Source organism: Macaca nemestrina, chromosome X (assembly GCF_043159975.1).
Source record: "Macaca nemestrina isolate mMacNem1 chromosome X, mMacNem.hap1, whole genome shotgun sequence".
NCBI classification, from domain to species: Eukaryota; Metazoa; Chordata; class Mammalia; order Primates; family Cercopithecidae; genus Macaca; species Macaca nemestrina.
Genome location: NC_092145.1, coordinates 145,372,945 through 145,394,311, shown reverse-complemented (window position 1 = coordinate 145,394,311; position 21,367 = coordinate 145,372,945). Strand labels below are relative to the sequence as shown.

Sequence of the window (21,367 nt, the reverse complement as noted above, 5' to 3'; positions counted from 1 at the left end):
TGAACTCCCTGACTGTTAGCAAGACATGCAAATACTTAAGACATCTTTATTTTATAAAAACATCATTTTCACTCATATGCCTGGCACATGGTAGACATTCCACAAATATTTACTGAGATGAATATGTGTCTTTCTTTTTTCCAGGGAGAAGATGCCTCCTGAGAAATAAATCTGTCTTCCTTCAGCACACTTTACCCCATTGACCAGCCATGGTTGTTTCCCATCTTCACTGAAGTTGTTCTGAATGTGGTAATGTGATTTTCTAAGCAATGTGTATGTTCTTCCATGCATTAAAGGAGGCGTGACAGAAATCAGTGAAGTTTTTCTTTTTATTCTATCGCCTCCTACTCCTCCCAAGTTGTCTCAATACAATTCATTTTCCAGCACTGCTATAAAATTGGGAATGTTTTTGACATTCTACAGTCAAAGGTGTGTTCAGAAGCATTTAGAAGTCACCAATGTGAAGAACTCACTATGTGTCACAGTCATTAATACTGTTTGTCAAATATTTCCATCTCACTGCCTTTTGAGTGCATGGTGGGATTACACTTCCTGGCCCTTTGTGGCTAGATGGGGCAGTGGGTCAAGGGGCTGCAACTAGAACTAATATGTGTCACTTCCGGGTCGGAGAATTTAAGTGCCAGGGTGGGGCTCTCTGGGGCTCTCCCTTCCTCTGTCATAGTGATTCCTAACATTCAAGATCAGATACTCAGTCAGCTTCATCCCCATGTGGAGTTGACCCCGGATGAACCAGGCTGGTCATGTGGTATAAGCAATAAATAAGTGTTGTTTATGAACCACCAAGATTTTGGGGGTGCTTGTTTTCACAGCATATCCTGGCCTAGCCTGATAAAGTATCTGACCAGAGTATTTTGCCATAATTTACCATGACTTTACAAACCACCTAGCATAAAATGAAAGCATAGGTAGCATTTCTAAGGATCTCAGGGATGAAGGAAAACATCAAGATGTCGAAGTTTTGTCTAGACCCCTGTACAGATGCTGCTTTGCTCATCTCTCTTTGTGTTACCAACAGGCTGGAATAATGGGCTCAGATGACTTCCTTCTATACCTGTGGCTCCTAAAAGGGAACACCTTATAGGATGGCTTGTGCCTGGAAGGACACTGGAGGAGTCTTTGATACATCCACAGAAATCCTATCCTATGCCCACAGGAAAATAGCACAGGGTGAATATACTGCCTTAAAAATGCTTTAGAATTTTTTTTTAAATCATGAAGTCAGACCAGCCATCATAAGAGTAGATGTTGGAGATGATTTAATGCAGTAGTTCATATCCTGATCCTGGACATCTAAAAATCCTGAGGTCTAGTCCATCAATCAGTCAACAAATACTGTTTTTAGTATCTACCCTATTACAGGCTTTTCACTGGTGATTGGGATGCTGCAGTAAACAAGACAACTAAGAGCTCCTTTTCTCAAAAAGCTTGTATTCTAGTAGATGGCGACAAAGCAATAAATGTATACACAGGCAAATAAAACATGTCAGGTATGGATGTGTACCATGATGAAGATAAAATAGTGTAATGATTTATATATAACACAATTGCCAAACTATGACCCATGGGCCAAATCCAACCTGCAGCCTGTTTTTGTATGGCCTGTTAGCTAAGAACATTTTTTTACATTTCCCAATGGTTGAAACAAATTTTTTTAAAAAAAATTTGATGATGCAGGAAAATTACATAAAATTCAATTTTTAGTGTCCATAAAGTTTTATGGGAGCACAGTCACACCTTACATGATCTTCCCTGGCTACTTCTCCAACCTCAACAACTGCACTTCTGGCCTCCATTCACCCCACCTCCAGCTACACCAGCTCCCTGGCTAATACCCAGACATCAAAGCCAACTTGCTGTACCAACCATGGCCACTGCATTGATGGTTGCTTCTGTCTCTCTTATCTCCTTCAGGACTCTGCAGAGACGTAACTGAATCAGAAAGGTCTCCTCTGATTTACTCAGTACTGTATCCGCTCCCCCTACTTGATTTTCTTCATAGCATTTATCACACCTGACATGTTACAGATTTGCATATTGTCTGCCTCTACCCACCATACTTGGAATGCAAATTCCAAGAGAATTGAAACATTGTCTTATTTCCTCCTGCATTCCCAGCCCCTAGACTTATTTCCTGCTTCATTCTCAGCCACTAGATCAGTGCCTAGATATACAGGTGCCCAATAAATACCTGTTGAAAAAAATAAATGAATGAATTGTCAAATATTGGAAAGCTCTAATGACAGACAAGGGAGATTGTTTATGAACTAAGACATCACAACCAACTAAGGCTTCATGATGCAGTAGCAGGGGGCCTCAGGGTGTCTTTGCTGTATAATGCCCTAGTGTCTTGGTAGGGACTGCAAGAACTAGTGGCAAGGAAGACAGAAAAGTGAACCTACCACCAGAAAAGCAAGGGAAGAAGAAATGCTTCCATCTCATCTTTGTCTCATCTCAGTCACATTCCCAATTATATACAGTTTCCACTGTCTCTGTTCATCCTAAGTTGTAGAAAAAAGTTGAGCCTAGAAATGTGCTCAGAAACAATTTTACTGTCATTTCTGTGCCTATTTCTGTAGCACCTCTATTCATTTGTGGTAATAATAAATGTATCTGGGAGTCCCAGATCTTATTACCTCAAGTTCTACATGGAATCATGTGTGTGTGCAAATACCATATTCTCATTCCAGAAATTGTCTTTGGGATTTATAGTAAAGTCTAAACAGGTTTAAAACAGGATTTTTATGTTAAGAAATAAGTCATACAAGGAAATACTATATTGAAGATGTAAGATATCGAGGGTTCCTGGTATCCTGGGTTGTATTGTATTGTATCCTTGGTACCAATAACATGCTATAGTGATATAAGTTTCAGTCACCAGTTATAAGTGAGTAACTGGATTAAAACAGATGTGTATAGAAGCATATAATTCAACACATTTAACTACAAGGTCATAAATAAAGAAGAAATTAATGGAAAGTATTTCAGATGTCTTTTGTGCCAAGGACTGTGCCTGACAGAAAAGTGGACAAGAGTTTGCTGGGCCATTTGACCAACATCAAAGTCAATGGACTTCCCTGTACATGACTTTGGAACTGGAAATAGGGCAGGGAGTAGGAGTGGGACTGCTTCCTGGAATTCAATATGGAAAATAAACCTCAGTCCTTGGTTATTCAATTCACTGTAGAGACGATTTCAGGAGAAGGCAAGCGACACAAAGGTAAAGAAATCTTGTGAGCCATGTGGCTTCTCATGAAAGTTAGAAGTATCCCACGTTCCTGTGGATCTTGGACTGATTCTAGTCTTACACAGAATGTGAATGACTCCATCACCCACCAATATTCTTCTACCAGTGTAATTAAGAAAGCGGGTGGATTAAAAAAAAGATAGTATACAGGGAAGATAAAGCAAAAAGAAACAAATTCTGTCAGAAAAAAGTTGTGAAAGCCTACCATGGCCTGGCATTCCTTTGTTGCAATAGTGACATGTCTTCATGACTCACAAAATTTCTGTGGACAAGAACTGTTTATTAAATAAACCAGAAATAGTGCTGGCCAGAAGACCAATGTGAATGACAGGAGAGTGAGGATGTAGATACTTATTTACCAAATGTCCAGAGTGTCTACCACATTGTACTTAGGGCTGTCACATACAGATGTGTCTATATGCATGGAGCACCCTAGAGTTGTGCAGTACACATCGTGTACAACTGTATATGACTATCTGAGCTGTATTAAAAAAACTGGAGAAAATAGAAACAGAAATAAATACCACATCTAGGCCATAATCTGATTATATTAATGAACCATGCATAGGTACTGGGTTAACCTTATTTCTAGAGGAAAACGTGTTCTTCTTAGACTGAGAAACTTAACAGCTAAACAGTATACACAGTAGATTTGACATCTTAAGTTGAGATTTTCAAACAGATTTGTCTCAGTCACATGTTCCAGGCACTCCTGACTCCAAACAGCTATCCTTGCAAGCACAAGTGGCAAGACTAATGAAATTAGGAGGCCTTACACCCAAATGGCAGTAAGCACAATTGTCCAGAGTACTAGTAGCTATTTCATGATTGCTACAGGAAAAAAACAATTCTTCACAGACACATAGAACTATCATAGAGGCAATGCTACTCTTAAGCTGGAAAAGTGGGCAATGTTCAAAGCTAGAAAGTGAAAATTGGACTGGGGGTGGCTGGAGGACAACCTAGAGGCAAAATTGGCATCACCATCCATTCTGGAAAAGAGGTGGTTAGAAGAGGAGAGGGTGAGGAGAAAGAAATACACATGGACCAAGTACTGAGGAAGAACATGGAAATTCCTTATAATAAATAAAGCATTTTATTTCAAAAAGTAAAAACAAAAAAAAACTCAAATACCACCACCCTAAACCATTACCATCATGAATATGTTTTCACACTACATTTTAATTTTAACAAGAAGAACTTGAATGTTTAGAAACATTGTTTCCTCTTAGATTTTCTTTTCTTAAAAGTTGGGGAAAAAAGAAAACTATGACCAATATTATACATCTCACTATCGCTTACCACTCTGTCACATCTATGCCAAAATTTCTGTTTAACTATAGGCAATCCTTTCCTTCATATCAGAAATAATTTAACTGCGCGAGGGGTTGGGTGGATATAAGTTCAGTATATGTAGCTTCACTTTTTAAAGGAAATTCTGATATATTCTGGAAAAAAATGCCAATCGTATTAGTAAGTATAGAATGAAAAAAATTGCTAATCATATTAGTAAGTATATAATGCTGCATCCTCCACGCGTAACGACTTGTTTTCTGTCACATGCAAATTCAGCTGCTTTCCTTCGTTGCTCCATTCAACGAATTTATATATTAACAGTACATTCAAAGCATTTAAAACTTCGCAGTGCCGGCCGGGCGCGATGGCTCATGCCTGTAATCCTAGCACTTTGGGAGGCCAAGGCAGGCAGATCATGAGGTCAGGAGATCGAGACCATCCTGGCTAACATAGTGAAACCCCGTCTCTACTAAAAATACAAAAAATTAGCCGGGCATGGTGGCACGCACCTGTAATCCCAGCTACTCGAGAGGCTGAGGCAGGAGAATCCCTTGAACCCGGGAGGCGGAGGTTGCAGTGAGCCGAGATTGCATCACTGCACTCCAGCCTGGGCGACAGAGTGAGACTCCATCTTAAATAAATAAATAAATAAATAAAACTTCACAGTGCCCAGGACACCTGAGACATTCTTGGTGCTTGCACTCTTTAAAAGAGCTGAGCAACCTAAAGAATATGACTTACGTCCAACAATTCAGAGTCTCCTTTGCTATAACATCAGCTAAAGTAATGTTTTACAAGGGAAATGGAAATATTTTAAAACTCGAGGAGCCCAGCACATCTAAAGGATTTCCGTTTTATGAACTTACGACAAAGCTGGACAGTCTGAAAAGTCTTACTTGCTCCAAACAAGTCAGACAGTTTTCTCCTGTTACCTATGCTTACATTCACACTCCCATTGACCCACAGTCTGGCCTTGAGATCCAGTATCAAGGCTGGTGGCAGTACAATGGAGCTGAACACTGTGAGTTCTCCCGTGTACATTTGGAATTTGAAAAGTTAGAAAAGTGCTGGCTACCAAACAAGGTGACTTCCTACTCACCTCCAGCTCAGTGTTCAACATTTTTTAATCTTAACCCCCACCTTCGCCAGGCCACCAACACCAGCCAGGAGCCTTTTAAGACATTTTTCCCCTACGACATTTGAATGCATACCGTATTTTAAAATACATACCATATGTACTCTATGTACGTCTGTGTGTGATGTATCAAAAGAGTAAAACTTTTTCAGCCCTCCACGAACCAATTTCCCCTGCTGGGGGCGATATCACCCCTGCTGAAAATGCATGTCCTAAACAACAGCTACAAAAACTCAAACTCACATTTAATTGTCTTTTCAAGGCCAGAAGTTCCTAAATCAATAATGATTTAGCACCACTTCAGTCAAAACAATTACATCCGAATCATTTTCAAAATAGAAGCTTAAAATATATACAATCTATGAAATGCATAAAATTGGGCTAAATATAGTTCCAGCAGTCAGTAACGTTCTGGTTAATTTTTTGCATTACTCTCCACTCGTTAAGCTCTATTTGATGCTTGCTCATAGAACCAAAGATTTGATTAGTGTTGAATTTTAAACCCTTCAAGAAGCAAAAAAACCAAACACTCTCTGAGAACACATTTTTCTGAATGGCGGCAATTGGTGATTTGCAAAAGCAGATAGAAAATGTCCATAGAAAGCACTGCAATTTTCAATTTACCAAACAAATAGACTAACCTCTGCTGCTCACAAAGACCTGAAACTAAATGGCCCACAAAGTTATCAGTCATAAAAACAAATCAATGTTTCATTAAAAAACCACTGTGCCATCTGCATATGCAACCGAGGAGAAACTTCTCCATCCGAAAAGATTCCAGACTGCTCATGTTCTACCATAATTTCAAAACACAACCAACCCCACCCCAGCATTTTCAAATACTCATGGCCAGAAGTTTAATAAGACTAAGGAACAGAACAGTCACTAACAAATGCAGGATATATCCTGTCCAGTCCACTACTAGGATGGTTCTGCATTTTTATATTGTTTCAAACATAGTGAGGGCAAAGAAAGTCCTCTGTATGAGCCAATAAAAAGAACTTCATCATATTAAAAATTGAGCTCACCTACCTTCACTGGTCCATGTTCGTTACTGGAGCCCTGCAGCAGCTGGACGTACAACATCATGAAAATATTCACCACTACCCACTCTCTGTACATTTTGAATATTTCAATATCCACTGATTACTAAGCAGTTGACATCAGGCAGCTAGAGAAAATTGTCTCAAAAGGCATTCTCCAGAAGGAAAGTTTGAAACCTCAAAACTTCACATAGAAAACCAAATAATCAGTTCTGATCAAAATCCAACGAAATTATTTCAATTAGGCAAGGTACGCTTTTTTCGCACAATCTTAGGGGTGGGGAGAGAGAGATGAAAAAAATTAAAATGTTCTCATGCTCCAAAAATAATCAGAAGGTGGACATGTCTTCTACCTGAAATCAGAAAGCACTGTAAATTTATTTCATGTCCAGCAAATTAAAAAAATCTCTCCACCGTATGCCGCAGGTTCCAGTTGCTTTGTAAGGAGGTGGTGTGGCCACCAATGCTTACAGCTACAGAAAACTGGAACCCAACTCTGGATTGAAACTTTTTTGCACAACCTTCATGGAAGCTTGCAGAAGCATGTGCCTTAAATCTGACACAGATTTTGGCAGAAAATGCAGAGAAGTCTTGGCTGTAATCCTGTTGCGTCCCTACCAATAGCAGGGCAGTTTTAAGAACTGACTCAAATGTTCAGGGCTGCCGTTATTGTAAAGCAGATAACCTGTAACATGAAACCCCAGCACAAAGCTTTGACCTTTGTATCTTAGCAGGATTGCTTAGGAAGGGACCTCAGATGCTCATCCATCTGCTGCCAATGACACACAGAAAGCAATCAAATATGATTTGGAAAACCTGCACATGCACAAAAATAATAAAAACATCCATCCATACATGCAAAAAAAGGCAAACATACACAAAATGACTTTTTAAACAGAAGCTTAGTAACTTAGGTATTTCAAATGAAAAACACTGATTTTTAAAGAAACAATGATTAGGTTTATTTGCATGTGCCAGGAAATATACTACATTTCTTGTTACAAAAACCATGTTATCGCTTTAGTGTGGAATTCTTTAGAAGCACCAGCTAAATAAGCTTTAGAAATGGAATGCCTTCAACGGCTCAGTCTCATAAATGGCAAAATTCTAGGACACATCGAGACCTGCTCTTCTGCTTTCCACTAGTTCCCAATCTTTGATTTCCAGGTTTTGGCCCTTTCAAACCCATTTTTCGCGTTTCTGAAATCAAGAATGGCTTGAGAAATCTCTTCATTGGTGTTCATCACAAATGGACCTAGGGCAGAAAGAGACATTCAGAAAGTTCTGGGTGGCAATATTTTCCTCTACCACTAGAAATGGTATGTATTTCTGTAGTTCTTAATTTAAAACAAAATCCAAGCACATCTGAAGAGTAAAAGTTTATTTCACAGTGTTCAGTCCCCAAGGACTATAAAATGAGTTTCTTAACTAGGTTTGTGTATGATTATTGATTATAAAGACAAAACTTCAGATAAATGCAATGGCATCTCACCCATTCAGTAGAGGTTTCTCACCAGCAATGGTGATCTGTTATATTAAAAAGAGTCTTAGATTTGGTTCTATTACAACCATTTTTGTAGTTATTTTTATAACATTAGCTGATGTCAAGAATTGAACCCATGTGATACAAAGAACTGACAAATCTTATCATAGCTTTGGTGTCTAAGCAGCATATAAGGCTGTATACTTATTTGAGGATTCTAAGTCATTTTTTGAAAATTGGCAGCACCTATTGACAATAAACAGAAGATTATAAAAATTTCTAGTCAAAAAGCATCATTTTTAAAAAGTTTTCTAGGGTTGGCAAATGTTTGCTAGGAAGGGCTAGATAGTATGTATTTTAGATTTTGTGGGTCAAACAGTGTCTGTCTCAACTACTCAACTCTTTCATCAAAGTGCAAAAGCAGCCAGAGATAATGCAACAGTGAATAGGTATGGCTGTGTCCCAATAAAACTTCATTTACAAAAACATGCAGTGGGCAGATGAAGCCCATGGACCATAGTTTGCTGACCCTTTTGTCTAATTGCTGGGTCTGAACTCAGATTTTGCTAAAAATGTACAAGAAGTCCTCCCCTAACCTACCAGGAGGCAATGTGTGTTTCTTCCCTTTTCTTCGTATATTGTATGGGTGGAGAGGCACTGGACTGTCTCACTCCCATGATCTGCTAGATGAACAAGGCCAGTTTTATATGGCATTGACAGTGTCTTTAGAGCAGTTGACAGACTTGTTCACTCAGTACATGTCCTCATCCAGTCTGCAGAATTTCCTGACATTCCTTTTATGGAACTGCCTGCTCTAAGGGGCTTTCTCTGGGAGATTCTGATTAATACATAACTGTATTGCTTAGAGAAAATAACACATTCAAACTTCTTAACCACTGTTATATCAACATGGATTTGGTGATCACTATAATTTAAATCTTGAGAAGGAAGACACAGGATAATATGTCTTGATGATGCTGAAATCTTTGGAGAGGATGTGGGGAATAGAATACAAGTAGGAAGAAAAAACCCAGGCATCTAAATTCATTCATTCATTACCTATCTATTAAGTATTTATTGAATGCCCATTAAATGACATTGTGCTAGAAGCTAGAGACATAAAGATGAAAGACAAATAAATGACAGACTCCCTCTCCTCAAGGACTCAAATCTATCACACAGATATGAAAAGAAATCATTACAAAACTGTGTGAAATATGGAAGGATAAAAGTATAAAAACTATAAAATCAGCACAGAAAGGGGGAGGAGGAGAAATCCAGGAAAGGATTCACAGAGGGAGTGATGTTTGAGCAGTCACACAAGGAGGAAAGGCATGTTCAGGATTAGTGTGCTGGAGGAATACTGGAGGGGATAGGGGTACAGTGGTGGAGGGAGGGATCAAAGGGGGAAAAATGGCGATCTGAAATTTAGGAAGAAACCGGACCCTTCTGGGCTTTGGATGCAATCTACAGGAAGAAGTTTGGACCTACTTTTGCAGGTGATTATGAATCACTGTAAGGTTAAGTAGGGAGTAATATAATGATTTATAATTTTTAAGGAAAACTTTGGCATCAGGTGTCTAACTTGGGAGGCTGAGTCAATGGTGGAATTGTTAAGGCTATTTGAGATACAGGACACAGGAGGCTTTGGATGGAGCAACGTGTTTGGTTCTGGATATTTTTTGTTTTTCTTTTCTTTTTTCTTTCTTTCTTTTTTTTTATTGAGACTGAGTCTTGCTCTGTCGCCCAGGCTGGAGTGCAGGGGTGTGATCTTGGTTCACTGCAACCTCCGCCTCCCAGGTTCAAGTAATTCTCATGCCTCAGCCTCCTCAGTAGCTGGGATTACAGGCATGCACTACCACACCCAGCTAAATTTTAGTATTTTTAGTAGAGATGGGGTTTCATCATGTTGGCCAGGCTGGTCTCAAACTCCTGACCTCAAGTGATCTACCGGCCTCGACCTTCCAAAGTGCCGGGATTACAGGAGTGAGCCACCGCACCCGGCCCGGTTCTGGATATTTTAACATAGAGGTACTAGAGACAATAAAGTGGTTTCTCAAGCAGAGGTTTTTGGTACATTGTTGAAACTATGGATCTGGAGCTCATGAGAGAAATTTCATCTGGAAATGGAGGTTTGGACTATATTAGGTAGGAAAGAAAAAGAGAGTTATCATATACAGAATAAACAATAAACCCAAGAGGGTAGCCTGGGGAAGACAACTTTTTAAAGGACACGCAGGGGAAAGGGAAATGCAACTTGGAAGATGGGAGCAGGTACTAAGTCAAGGACCCAATTCTTGTGTCTCATAATTTTGCTATGGTTGGGACTTGTGGAGCAGTACTCCCATCCCCAACTAGTTTCTGTAAGAATGGTGTGCTTCTAGGCTTCCATTTTGACACTTTCTGGGGTAGTATGCCATGTTTCTCGATTTATAATGCGCACATGAATCTTATTATTTAATCTTATTAAAATGCAGATTCTGATTCAGGAGGTCTGGAGTGAGGCCTGACATTCTGCATTTCTAACTATCTCCCGAGTGATGCCGATACTGCTGGTCCATGGACCACGCTTTAGGGAAACAAGGCTCTGTTATACAGGGAAGCATTGGAAGCTTGGAGTCCCCTAAAGCTAACTGACGAAGCTTATCTCCTCAAATCTTCAAGGAGAAAACTGAATCCAGAAAGCATGTTTTTAAATTGATCAACTACAAGGGTTGTGAACAAGAAAATTATTTGATAGTTATCTATAACTCTTTCAAATTATAGCTTTCATCACTTCTCTAATTAAGCCTCTGAAGCCCCTCTCTTGTATAAAATCGTACGTCTAACCTCTTGTTATGTAGAACTTTGGTATAGTGGAGAGAACATAAGACATGGGGTCAGGAGACTAGGGTTCAAGTCCCTGCTCCACTGCTAACAATCACTTTCCATTAGAGAAGCTACAGGGCAGAGCAACAGACGACCAGCATGGTAAGAGGCAGAAGGGCAGGGTGTTTGGAAAACAGACAGCCTGAGTGTGAATCCAGCTGTGTGACCTTGAGTAAGCCAATGAACCTTTGACCTTCTGCTTCTTCATCTGTAAAATGGGCATGAGAGTACCAACGTCATAGGGTTATTTTGAAGGTTAAACGGATTAACATTAGCAAAGTGCTTTAACCAATGTCTAGGAAACAGTAAATTCTATGCAAGTATCTGTTAAGTAAATAAATAAAATATCTGGATTTTATTTTCCTCATCTATAAAAGAGGCATGACTACATCATGGCTAAGCGTATTTTCTATCCTAACATTCTATGACTTCCTGTGCTTAATCTGTGGACGAATAATTAAGGACACACGATGATAAGAGGAGAAAGGGTCTTAGCTAACTCATGAGATTTATACAAGTTCCCAGTCAAAAGATGGTTGTGACTGCCTTTAAACACACATAAGTAAAAGAAAAACTTAAATGTCTGAGTTTTTAAAAGTTAAAAAACAAAAACAAAATGCTTTGCTTCTCAGTAACTGAGCTTTCAAGGGACATATTTATTTTGTATGATTACTCTGAGTTTGTATGTGCAGGGATACCTAGTGTCCCTGTATTCCAAGCCACTGGGAGAGGATCCACATGACCCCAGTGTAGGATGGCTTTGAGCAGTCCCACTCCTTTGATCTGTCACCTAATTCAGTTAGACTCTTGCTTTTCATTATTGGTACTGAGGAGATTGCCTAAAATAAGACTTCCATCTCACACATCTTTTTCCCACCTAAATGTTAGTTACTAGGAATAAAGATTATGAGCCTACTCAGTTTGTCTGAAGGCTTTTTCCAGAAAAACAAACTATAATATTGCAGTGCTGTTCAGCTGAGAGAAAAGGAAATAAGAACCACAAACCTTTGGAATGGAAATCAGATGCATATAAAATGGTTGTCAAATGCTACAGGCCGAGGCAGGGTACAATTTAATGTTCCCCCTGAAGTAGTTAGTAGAACAAAAAAGAATATTTTTAAAGCAATCCGTGTTCTTTAAATTTATGAGCAGCTGGTGGTTATCTGCAATCATTGTGTATATCTGGGAATTCATGCAAGGCAGGGAAATGCAACGGGATTTTAATGCATGTTGAATTTAATAATTGGTGAAGTGAATATATGTTTTGTAAGCATTTATCTAAATAATAAAATGTGTTTTAATTGCTTTTAGATGTTCCTTCATTTAATCAAACAGCAATGATATTAAGAAGTCAAAACCCAAAGAGTTGAAGTAATCGTTATGGGTACTTAAGTCAGGATTTTCTGCCTCTAAGCACAGTACTATTTCTGCTATATCAGTCACCTCTACTCATGTTCTTAAATAAACAAAAAATAACTATTTTCTTAAAAATACTATTCCTAAGAGTTTCATATTTTTTTTTACTAAAAATGCAATAGACTACAGGACAGTATTGAAATCACCTTTATTTTTGATAAAGATAAAAAGGATGTTAAAGTTCCCAATAGACTGTAGAATCTTTTTTTCAAGTTAAAATTCCCTATAACATAATACAAAAATACGATTTTTGTTCTTCCTACAGTTCCAAACTCAATATCCTACACATAAAAGGTATTTAAGAAATGTTTCTTTTTAAAAAAACAGATGAATAAACATCATGTATATATTTCCCTCTGATGACAGAAAAATTAAACAATCCTCAGATTTGTAGATGGAGAGACAGGACAAAAAAAATCCAGCTATTCTTCCCAACAATACTATACATGTACACTGTTTTCAAAGAAAAAGAAAATCAACCAAGAAAATCATCGTCATTTTGGTCTTACCGTGTTGGACAACTGGTTCTCTTAACGGCTCCCCAGCAATTAAGACAAAGTGGCTTCTCTTGGGATCCTAAAGTTAACAAAGAAAACATCAAACAATAAACAGGCATTTTCGAAGGTCAAATTGTGAATAATTTGAAATTGACATGCTAGCCAAATGGGCGATGTTCCTAATTCTGAATATAATTTTCAAAAATATTTTCTGTGCAACACTCAATATGGAAATGTTTATTTCTTAAGTTGTTTACTAGCAAGTAGAACTCAAAAATAAGTCCAGGCCACCAAAATATTAACATTCTCAAATTTAAGAAGGAGAATTTAAATTAAGATTTCTTTAACTGGAAATATCTTCATGACAAACCATGTGATTAAACTGGCTTATCATGGGATTTATGATTTCTCAGTAGCCATATAATTTTTAAAAGGGAAGATTCATTATGTAAATCCAAAATAAGATGTTATTACTTTTGAAAATTATTACTATTAATGTAAAATATACCCCAGAAATATTGCACTAAATGGAACCTTATAAAAACAGAGCATCCAAGGGATATCTGCTCAAGCAAATTTCCCTCCAAAAGGGTCCTATTACATTAAAGTCTCTAAAAGTTTTTGCTTAGAATTAAGGATTTGATTTTTTTCCTGAAACTGGAAAAAATATTAACCACAATATCCAGTGCTAGTATGGATACAGGGAAAAATACACCTTCATATATTGTTTGGGAGATTTTCAATTGGTGCAGTAATCCTTCCAGAGAGCAATTTGACAATATGACTCAAAACCCCCAATATTGTTAATGTCCTCCAATCCAGTAATGACAGTTTTAGCAATATAGTGTAAGGGAATTTCACTATTGTAGTACTATTTATCACAGCAGAAATTGAAAATATTTCTCCAAAAACGAGGGGTTGGTTAAATAATTATATGTTTATAAGAAAGACTATCATGTGACCATTAAAATTCATTTTCTCATTCATTTCTCAACAAATATTTAAGTGTGTAATGTATTGTTCATAATGTTCATAATGTATTGTAAGTTTTGTAAATATCACAAAATGGCATGTATATACTATGGTTTAAAAATACCAAAATGTTAGCATTTATTATTTCTGAATAATGGGAATTAAAGCAAATTTTATTTTCTTCTTTATGCTTTTTGTATTTTTTTAAATTGCTACAAAAATTTGCTAATTTTAAAAGTTAAAAGGAAACATAAAATAAATATTTTCTAAAGTTTGTGTTTGGGGAATTGTTTTATAATCAAATGCATTTCTGGTTTAACAATCATTAGAGCATTTCATTATATAAAACTAAGTATATTAAGTAATTCACAGGTTATAATTGTAAGAGTCCTATCTTTATCAAAATCATACATATATCACATATATATATATACACTTTTCAGTAATTTTATTTATTAGAAATGGGTGTTTGATTTGAAATTAAGGAGAACTGTAGTTCTGTCAGAAGTGAATTATATATATACTTAGATATATGTGGTGTTTTGTGCCCTGGAAACTTAATTGAGACAACGTGGCGGTTAGTTGTAACAGGTAGAGTCAGAGGTGCTGCTAGACCTTAGCTTGTCCTCATCCTCCTGCATGCCATGTCCAGCTCTTCTTCCTGACTGCTAATTCTGCTAAGAGCGGCTGCAGCCCCATCCCTAGACACTAAGCTGCAGAACTACAGACTTCTCCACTAGACTTCTTTTGTGGCCTCATTTTAGTGCCTGGATATGCTTGGCATTCCAGATTAACAGGTTGGTGACTTTTCCCATTCCCCAGCTTCTGCTTTTCTATCTTTATTTCCATAGCTCCTCCCATATGCAAATGCTCCCTCTCTGGGAAGCTGTCTTGTGACTGCCCTCTCGCGAGGAATCCCAAGCTAGCCAAATGGAGGGGCCGCCTAGAGCAGAACTGAGGCACCTCTAAACAACAGCCTCAGCAGAGCCCAGCTCCCAGCCTGCCAGCCACATGAGTGACCCCAGAGAAACTGGCAGAACTCTCCACCACATGGAGAGATAATAAATGATTGTTATTTTAAGCCACTAAATTTTAGCGTACTTACTCACTAATAGATAAATGAACATTATGTATTTCTTTTCAGCCTTCTTTTAGGTTTACCTTATTCAGAATAAAACAATAAACAAAGCCAAAATGACTATGCACTTTAAAATGAAGCCTTCAAAATTTTTGAAACTTCACCCCAATTCTAATAATATAGCATATTTCTAAATATGTAAGTCAATATTATACTATATCATCCTTCTACTAATGCAAAGCTCTTTAATTAGAAATTATGATGATGTTACTAGTTCCAGAAGATTTATTACTGAATTCAATAAAAATTAATAATTAATTCCTTAATCTTCCATGTATTTAATAAAAACTACCATATTTCACATGTCTGAAATTTGTTTCCCTTTCCTGCCTTCAACTTAAAAAATAAATGGGACTGTAGGGTAGAATGGTTTCTTCAAAAGTCTTGATTTACTCCCCACAATCCCAGGGCTGGGACATTTAATACATCCACTCAGTTATGATGTTTTGATCACTTCTTTACATTTCAAAAAGTCTCTGTTTAACCATTTCAAGGCCTATATTTATTTATGTACCATCACTTTACTTATCCATAACCCAACTAGCTATCAAAATATGCAAACATGAACCTAGATGACATTTTCTTTCCTGAACTCACCTTCTTTGGTGAAATCTAATAATCTTTCCAGATATTCCAGAAAATACAGTGATGTGGCTGAAAGTCTCAGTTGCCGTTATCTTGAAAAGTCCCTGTTTATGATGACCTTGTCTATGGTGTCAAATGATGAAAATCATGCAAAAGCCAAGAGAATTAAAGACCTATTTAAAACCCAAGTCCTTGCATGGCTCTAAATTAATGCCTTTATGGGATTTGATTTTAAAAACCCATACAAAAGTAGCAGAGGTCCACTTACTACTTCACCCCAACTAACATTCACCATCTTTTGGTGCCCAGACTATGTTTTTTGCTTTGATGCACCTTCTCAGAGTTTCTGGTACAGAGTTAGGCTCTTCTGGGTTTACTTAATAATTTACTTTTTTGAATTGCTCTTGTTATTCCGTAAGTATTTTTGCCAAGATATGTCTCGAGTTCCAGCCGAGCGCGGTGGCTCACGCCTGTAATCCCAGCACTTTGGGAGGCCGAGGCGGGTGGATCACGAGGTCAGGAGATCGAGACCATCCTGGCTAACACGGTGAAACCCCGTCTCTACTAAAAATAAAAAAAATTAGCCGGGCGTGCCGGCGGGCACCTGTAGTCCCAGCTACTCGGGAGGCTGAGGCAGGAGAATGGCGTGAACCTGGGAGGCAGAGCTTGCAGTGAGCCGAGATCGTGCCACTGCACTCCAGCCTGGGCGACAGAGCAAGACTCCGTCTCAAAAAAAAAAAAAAAAAAAAAAAAAAGATATTTCTCGAGTTCCACTGATACCAACAATAAATGATCAAAGCCCAGATGAAAGTTTTATGGTTCACTTAATGTGCTGATAACTTCTAAACTATGAGTATCTACTCAGTTTGTTTCATCAACTATAAATATAAAGCTCAAGATGGCAGTAGGACTCTGAGTATGAATCTAAGGCAGGGGTCCCCAACCTCCAGGCCATGGACCAGTACCAATGGGTGGTCTGTTAGGAACTGGGCTGCACAACAGATGAGTGGCAGGTGAGGTAGTGAAGCTTCATCTGTATGTACAGCCACTCCCCATTGCTTGAATTACCACCTGAGCTCTGCCTCCTGTCAGATCAGCAGTGATGCTGGATTCTCATAGGAGCACAAACCCTATTGTGAACTGCACATGTGAGGGATCTAGGTTGCAAACTCTTTATGAGAATCTAATGCCTAATGATCTGTCACTGTCTCCCATCACCCCCGGATGGGACCATCTAGTTGCAAGAAAACAAATTCAGAGCTTCTACTGATTCTACCTTATGGTGAGTTATAGAATTATTTCATTATATATTACAATGTAATAATAATAGAAATAAAGTGCACAATACATGTAATGCGCTTGAAGCATCCCCAAACCATTCCCAGCCAATCCTGTCTGAGGAAAAATCGTCTTCCATGAAACTGGTCCCTGACGCCAAAAAGGTTGGGGACTGCTGATCGAAGGGCATGTTTTTGCATCAATAACATTGATTATAGTGATATATTACCTGAAAAAAAATTACCAGAAAGAAACTGTGCTTTAGTGTGACTTATTGTAGGCATTTGCTCCTACCAGACTTCATTGTTTATACTTCTTGGGCCAATGAAAAGATCAAACAATTAACTGTTATCAGCTTAAAAATTTAGTGGTTTATTTCATCATGAACTTTTACACATAAACAAGCAAAAAAGTTGTCTCTAGTTTTAATAAGATGTTTTGTTTTATTTCTGTCTTTCAATGTTTATTTTAATCAAATGCTATATATAGTCAAATGTTAATCTTTATTATATTAATAAGTTTTCCATGGATAGTGCCAGTTAAAAAGCACTGTTACTCTGAAGTATGGCTTTGATGACAGCCAATGAGGTATTGATTATATTCCTTGGTCCACTACGGGTGAGCTTGCTAATCCATGAGGCTTAAGACCTTCTCAGTAGGATACCACTATAAACATAAGCCTAAGGGTGAGATGGAGCCTTTCATATCAAACTCTTGTACTCCTGATCGTGGAGCCATCAGGGCAACCATCATCTTAAGAGAAAGTCCAGAGTACCATCAGTAGGTCAAAGCAGCACAGGAAGCCTTAGCCCTTGAAACAGAAGCTATTCTGGGATGACTGGTACCAGCCCAGGATTAAATGTCCAGAGTAGTCTGGAGTTGATTCTGGTCTCTAAGAACTCTGAAAAAGTTCTAAGATGGAACAGGGAAACCTGGAGCAGAAAGAAGCTGTGGTCTTTTGCATCATCCCTTCCTTGTCCTCCTCTTCTGTCCTGGAGATTGGCCACTATAGGAGATACTGCCCATACTACTGGTCAACCAGTAGTCAAATGGGTGTGATGGTGGAGAACACAGAAAGGAAGAGTAGTAAAAGCGCAGGAAGAACAGAGCCAGAAAAAAGCCAGGCAAAAAATCAGCTTCTCATTCTTGACCACAATTTAGTGGAAATGGGATTGGCACAGCACTAGGCAGTCACATCTTCCTTCTTTATCAAATCCTCAGGCTAATGCTAGGTCCAAGTGAGGATAACACTGGCTTGGAGCTTGAGTGAGTCAGGGTATCTTGGAGCCTTTTTCTACCTGTAGAAAAGGTTATGTTCCCTAAGCCTTCAAGTATACTGTATAAATCCTTATTAGGTAACATGTGTGTGGTATGACTATCAAATTAGATATTTGGATTCATAAACTTTCCAGTTACCATTATTGAGCATTTACCACATAGTAAACCAAGTGTTTTCTGCAAAGGGCCAGAGAGTTTTAGGCTTTGTCGCAACTACTCAATTCCACTATTATTGGATAAAAGAATCTATAGACAATATGGAAATGAATGGGTGTGGCTGTGGTCCAATATAACCTTATGAAAAAGGCTTGGATTTGGCCTATTGGACATAATTTACTGACCCCCATGCTCAATCTGCAGTAGACTTGTAATGTATGTAATTTCAAATATTCTTTCTAACAATCACTTGCAGTTGGTAGTATTATTTTAATTTTGCAGACAAAGAAACTGAAGCTCAGAGGGCTTTACAAATGTGTCCAAAGTCACAACAGCTAATAAGTAGTAAAGCCAAGATTCAAACTTTCAGAATCTCTTTTCTGCTGTAATCTAAAGGGGACTTTCTACCATTGTGTGGATATAAGTGACACGTGCCGCCTTTAAGTGCCGATTTTTTAATATCAATTTTTTTCATAGAAATCTTTCTAAGGTTTTGATGGCTCAGGCTATGCTTATACACAGCAACAATTACAGAACTGCACATAGCAGAATGATGCCACTGGCGCCAGGAGCGCTGCTTGCCAGTGAATTGACGGTTTCAGCTGACTCTTTTCTATGTTGGCTGCACCTGTTCTTCTGACTCACTTCATCACTTCTTTCTGGTGTTCTGTTTTAGCTTCCAACTCATCTGCAATGTGCTCTCTGTGTATTATAGGAAGAACTGAGGTTGCCAAGTTAAACCAGATGATGTTACAAACGACTGATATCAGTAGGTTCTGGCCTATGTGTAGCTTTCATGCCTCTTTCCTATATTGGATTGAAAGATATAAAATAGACATTTTTATAGGTCAAAAGTGGCAGTTTCATACGGCTCAGTCTAATATTAAAGGGCACTGACCCTGACATATGCATTTTTCTAGGGCTCATGAGGTTTTTCTTCTGTTGACCTCACAGTTCATGGTGGTGCTGCAGATGATTAAAGCAGCAGTAGATTGCTGCCAGAAAAGTGGGCTAAGATCTAATAACTCCTCAAATCCACTGTGTTCTATAACAACAGGCAGGGTCAGAGGGCCAGAAGTCAGTCAGACTGCCTCGGCACTAGACATCCGCACACTGAAATAGTTTTCAAAGTTTGTTTTTTTCAGGAGCTTTTGCACAATTTTCTCAATCCTCTTTATAAGAATGACATAAAGCAGTCAGATTGACTAAACAGACTCACAACATGGTGACTGAATTACTCAAGGGCATGACATAGACATGAGAAAGAAACTTGGAAACTTGGGAATAAAAACCTCCGAAAACTCCTAAAATATCAGAAACTTTACTTAAAGAGCAGGGATTCATCACAAAAACACTATGAAATGCATAATATCTTCCTCTCAGTTCAAAGTGGGGATTCTTTTTTTTTTCTTTTTTTTTTTTCTTTGAGACGGAGTCTTGCTCTGCTGCCCAGGCTGGAGTGCAGTGGCACAATCTCGGCTCACTGCAACCTCCACCTCCCAGGTTCACGCCATTCTCCTGCCTCAGCCTCCCGAGTAGCTGGGACTACAGGCGCCCGCCACCACGCCTGCCTATTTTTTTTTATTTTTAGTAGAGACAGGGTTTCACTGTGTTAGCCAGGATGGTCTCGATCTCCTGACCTCGTGATCACACGCCTCAGCCTCCCAAAGTGCTGGGATTACAGGCGTGAGCCACCACGCCCGGCCAAAGTTGGGATTCTTTTCAAAGGGCTCTATGTGAGTATGCATGTAGATCTATATTTCTACTTCTATAGGGCTGATCTATTTTCACTTATGCTAAAAACAAAATAAATCAATGGCATAAATAAAGAAAATTAAGAGACAACAAAGATGTGTTGTTTCTAGATTCAAATTTCCAGGGGTAAACAATAGGGGCTTTATATGATTTCTGAAGATAAAGAATCAACACAGATAAAACTTTAAAATAAACCCATAGAAATGGCAGAAATTAATGAAAAGACATGATAAACTTCTGATATTTCTTCTCCAAGGAAGAGAGAAAAACTTTCAGTTATCCACAACATTTAGGCATTTTCTTGGAAACCAGTAGAAAGTACATGTTAAGAAAGTTAAAGGAAAAGAACATACTTACCTTGTTCTCCACCTGGACACTGTCACCTTCTCCAAGCACTGCTGTGTGATGAGGTTCTATTTTTTGTTGTGCATCATCGGGCCCTACAAAAGCAATGACCCACTAATTTAATACCCATTATAGTACATTTGTTATATGGTTACTTATTTGGTTAACTATATAACACCACAATATTTATTTTAATTTGAGAAATAACAGACTTAGTAATTTCCTTAAATCTCTTGGTTAATTATATTTGCTATTATTAAAGCCTGAAACTAGTTTGTTTTCAATTTTGAAAAAGGACAAGGAGATGAATCCTGGGTTGTGTTTCCATTTATACTTTAATGGATAAGCAAAGTCCTTGGCATTATGTGCTCATGTTTACTTAGGTAAATTATAAACTTTGTAAGAATTAAGAATAGTTAGAAAAAGTATCAAATGCCATAATTCATTCATTTCCACAAGTATTAATTGAGTACCTACAATGGTCTAGTACTATGGGACAATACAGAGACATGCAAAGTAGATTCCTTTCATAGAAATAATTCAAAATCCCGTTGGAGCAAACTACATCTATACACACAAAATAATCAGAGAATAATTCAACTGAAAAATAAGTAAGTTGGATAGCTATTGAATAACAGCTATTGAACTCTGAATAAGACCCTGTTCCAAATGTTGTGGAAATATTCAGGATAGATAAATTTCCATCCCTTTTATACTGAGGTTTACAAATAAAATAATACAAATGAAAGCGTCTCTTAAAGGCAACGATAAATTTGTAAGCAAAGTTCAATAAGAGAATAGGGGTGATGGGGGCTTGTGGCAGGTCTAGGGACCACAGATATTTGTCGTGCAGGAGG

General features: G+C 38.1%; 2 protein-coding genes across 4 annotated transcripts in view; both read right to left on the bottom strand.

Moving 5' to 3' along the window:
- The window catches only part of LOC105478154 (vascular endothelial growth factor D), a 45,211-nt gene extending 37,623 nt beyond the window's left edge, over nt 1–7,588 (bottom strand). Inside the window, exon 1 of the mRNA XM_011735192.2 lies at nt 6,729–7,588. Within this exon, the coding sequence (XP_011733494.2) occupies nt 6,729–6,818 (90 nt within the window). The 5' untranslated portion in view covers nt 6,819–7,588. The remainder of the gene's footprint in view (nt 1–6,728) is intronic.
- An 88-nt stretch (nt 7,589–7,676) lies between these two features.
- LOC105478155 (pirin) overlaps nt 7,677–21,367 on the bottom strand; it is a 110,773-nt gene continuing 97,082 nt past the window's right edge. For all 3 annotated transcript variants that reach the window (XM_011735193.2, XM_011735195.2, XM_011735194.2), the window contains 3 exons: nt 20,523–20,605; nt 13,016–13,082; nt 7,677–7,994 (listed from right to left, as the gene is read on the bottom strand). In XM_011735193.2, coding sequence (XP_011733495.1) covers nt 7,882–7,994; nt 13,016–13,082; nt 20,523–20,605 — 263 coding nt within the window. In that variant the 3' untranslated portion in view covers nt 7,677–7,881. The remainder of the gene's footprint in view (nt 7,995–13,015; nt 13,083–20,522; nt 20,606–21,367) is intronic.